This window comes from Halyomorpha halys, unplaced genomic scaffold, assembly GCF_000696795.3.
Source record: "Halyomorpha halys isolate HHAL.00 unplaced genomic scaffold, Hhal_1.1 Scaffold69.1, whole genome shotgun sequence".
In the NCBI taxonomy this organism is placed as follows: Eukaryota; Metazoa; Arthropoda; class Insecta; order Hemiptera; family Pentatomidae; genus Halyomorpha; species Halyomorpha halys.
Window position 1 is genome coordinate 652293 of NW_027108206.1, and position 3589 is coordinate 655881.

The 3589-nt window shown below is 29.1% G+C and overlaps 1 protein-coding gene across 1 annotated transcript in view; it reads right to left on the reverse strand.

The window, feature by feature from the left end:
- LOC106692747 (influenza virus NS1A-binding protein homolog) overlaps positions 1-2033 on the reverse strand; it is a 79508-nt gene extending 77475 nt beyond the window's left edge. The window contains exon 1 of the mRNA XM_014438871.2: positions 1879-2033. Coding sequence (XP_014294357.1) covers positions 1879-1906 — 28 coding nt within the window. The 5' untranslated portion in view covers positions 1907-2033. The remainder of the gene's footprint in view (positions 1-1878) is intronic.
- Between the last annotated feature and the right edge of the window lie 1556 nt (positions 2034-3589).

Consider the following 3589-nt stretch of genomic DNA (forward strand, 5'->3'; position numbering starts at 1 on the left):
AATTAATTATCACTTCTTCTTTATTCCAAAGCTTACTTTTTGCTAATTTATTAATACTTTATAAGAGACTAATCCCAGAATATTATTATTGTGAATAGTAGGAACCATACATATCCGAACCCAAATACAGATATTTAAATAAAATAAATATATATATGAAACCTAATATTTTATATTTTAGTGGTAAAACTTCCTTTTTTTTTTTAATATCCTTTAACCGAAAACCATATTTCAAAACAAATGTCTACAAATATAAGTTGTAATTTCCCTATACTGAAGCCTCAAACCTTTTATTCTAGCATCAAAACTTGAGATTTCACATCATCATGATCTCAGGTGGTAAATGGACAGTGGTCGATGGCCATAACCCCATCGAACTCACATTCTCCACATTTTAACCGAATGAATGATTTTAAAATCCAGCCAAATACCTGCTGACTTAATATAACACGGTGTCAACTCACTAATGCATTAAGTATTATTAAATATTTAATTTTTTATATTTACTTAAAATTTGAAATTTACAACTTCATTTCACACTGTATAAAGGAAAATATGATAATTAAAATCTATTCTTAAAAAATACTTTTGTACATGATGATATTTATTAATAAAATTCTTTTATGTTATTTTTAATTTCAAAAAGTATCTATATAGAGGTAGCTAGAAATTGTTAGTAATTAATAACCAAATAAGAAAAACAAAATTAATATTTTTTTTAAACTGCCAGCATTTGATGTAAACTAATAAATTAAAGAATGGATCACTATTCAAAATTTTTAAAATCAACTAAACGATTAAATTTGTATAAATATCAATTTTATTTTTAACGTAACTCTTGGGTTTAGTAACCGGAAATACTAACTGAAAAGAATAGATAATTGAAAAATTTATACTAAATATACTAATAAGTAATAATTATAATCATAACATTTCAGGAACAATGAACTCTTTTTTTCTATTTATAATAGTTTTTCTAGTATTTTCAGATATTTATTTTAAATGTCTTCATTTAAAAAATCTGTTTATACCAAAAATTATTTATGTCAAAAAAGCTATATATTTATAACATGTAAAAAAAAATGTTCTTTTTACAAGTTTTAATTAAATTTTATTATTAAAGTTCTCTAATCAAACTCCTTAACAATTTTAATTTTAAATACATTATACTACTATTTAATAAAACTATATACTATGCTTTTAACACATAAACTTAATAAATAAAAAAATAATTTCAAGATGATACCATGTAGCTATAAAACAAAACTTAAAAATGATTTCAGGTAAACATAAATTGTAGTTAGTTAACCATTTAAACAATTAACAATTAAATTAAATAAATTACTCTTGTGTTTTTTGTACCAAAAAGAAAAAAAACATCTCACTTAAAACAATAATGCAACAGCAGCACCTTAAGTAAGTAAGTACCTAAGTAATAGTGGTTTGAATGTTTAAAATAATGATCAGTAACATGTTTGTTGATAGATCCAGAGATCTACACATTTTCAAAAAAATTGAACAATCTTAACAAGATAATATTCGTTTCTTTGTCATTTATGCAAGCAAAATTAGAACATCAAAATATAAATACCATGAGTATGTCTTCTGATTTTTTTTTTTCCTGTAATATGGGAACACATTTCAAATGATCAATCATAACAAACCGGTAAAAACACTACTCTGGCAACGAATATAAAAAATAAAATAAAAGTAATACTTAAAACATACTAATTTCATAATAACAGAAATTTAGAGGGATATAAATCAATTTCAAAATTTGACAAGGTAGTTTTAAGTGAGATGACATAGGGTTTATAATATAACAGATGACATAAACTAAATTCAAATCTAAATAATGAATAATTACAATAGATTTACCTTCGTTTGAAGCAACGACGGTAGTCATTTTACTGGCCAATTCCAGAAATGACGACAACAAGCAACCCACCCTACTTGGTTGCTCTTCAACAACTAATCGTCCAGCTGGAGATCTAGACAGAACCTAACGCAAACTGGCGGGTGCACAATATCGATCGGTCTTGGAGGAGCGGTCGAGAGTAGTTTCTTTATATCGGAAATAAATCGATTCAACTAAAGATTTTATAAATCGTTTTTTTTTATACCAAAGCCAATAAAATCGTTTGTTCGATTATTTTTTACAATTTTTACGTGACAGAATTCCATTCATAACAAAATAGGGAAAAAAAGTGTAATTTCTAAAGTAAAAAAAGTATAGAATTAATTAGCTCACTGTATCTGTTGCGTAAAACGATTCCTGCTCGATGTTTGTTACTCACAGAAACAATTATATTATGAAATAAGCGTTATTAATGATTGTTGAAAGTGTTACAGTTGTTGATATATCTTATTGAAAAATTACCAATTGGGTAATAGACGTTACTACAATTATTTATTGGAGGGGGAGTGGCAAAATATAAAATTTATCAACAGTATTGACCAGATTTCTAAAATATAATAAATCTATTCATTTTACGAATTATATTATGAAATATTTTAATTTTCTTATCTTTTTTGGATTAGAATTTTTCAAATGTTGTTTTATAACAAAAAACAACTATAATTTTCCTTTATATTCAAACACAACAATCCCTATTTCTTCTCTTAAAAGTAATTGGAACTGGTTTTAATTTTAATAATTATTTAAGTAAATATTCGAGCAGTTTGGAGTAGGGTCCCATATTTCTCAAGTTTTTGGATTTTCAAATTAATGGGGAAAGGTGGTGATGGACTACATTGAGTGCTTGCATCAGTGGTATACCCAGATTTGTTCCCGGTGAGACGGAGGTTTAATAAGAAAGCACGTGCTTTTCAAAATGCAAAATAGTACTTAGTATTTGTAGTACAAAGTATTACAAATCTTATGTTGGTGGGCATGAACTTCATATTTTTTCAAGGATTTTGAAAGAATACATCTTTCTATCCCCCCCCACTACCTTCTGTGTACACCACTAACTGGCAGGATATACAACAACTGGCCTGAAACGCCTGCATATATCATTAACCAGAAGAAACGCTGGGTGACCTCTGGAGTTTCGTATCCCTTCGGATCTCCCACCGAGTTGCGAAGGAAAATCACTGATATTACTATGGCAAGAGTATTTATTGGTACAGCCAAGTGGAAAAGAGTTTTTCTAGTCCAGTTTAGGGATCAGTTTATTCTTCTATTGTTTAACCCCTGCGCACAAGAAATCCTGAGCACAGTTGATTTCCTCAAATCCGCAGAGTGACCTCTTGACCTGACTCAGCCCTATACAGTCCCTCCTTACCGGCTTTCTTCCATGTCCAATCAAGAACTAATTTTCTCTGATGTCTTTTAGAGATGCCTAGGAATGGTTCTGGTCCTATAGGAGGGTGCTCAGCTTTTTCATTTCCTGTTATTCCCTTGTGTCCTGAGACCCACACAAGCTGAAGCTTCTTTAAGCGCACTAGTGATTCTAAGGCTTGTTTACACTCTCTTATTAAATTAGAGGTGACTGTAGGTGACTCCAAGGCTTGAAAGGAAGACAGACAATCTGAAAAGATGGTGATGCCTGTCCTTTCACAGCTAATGACTTCAGGGCATAAAGCT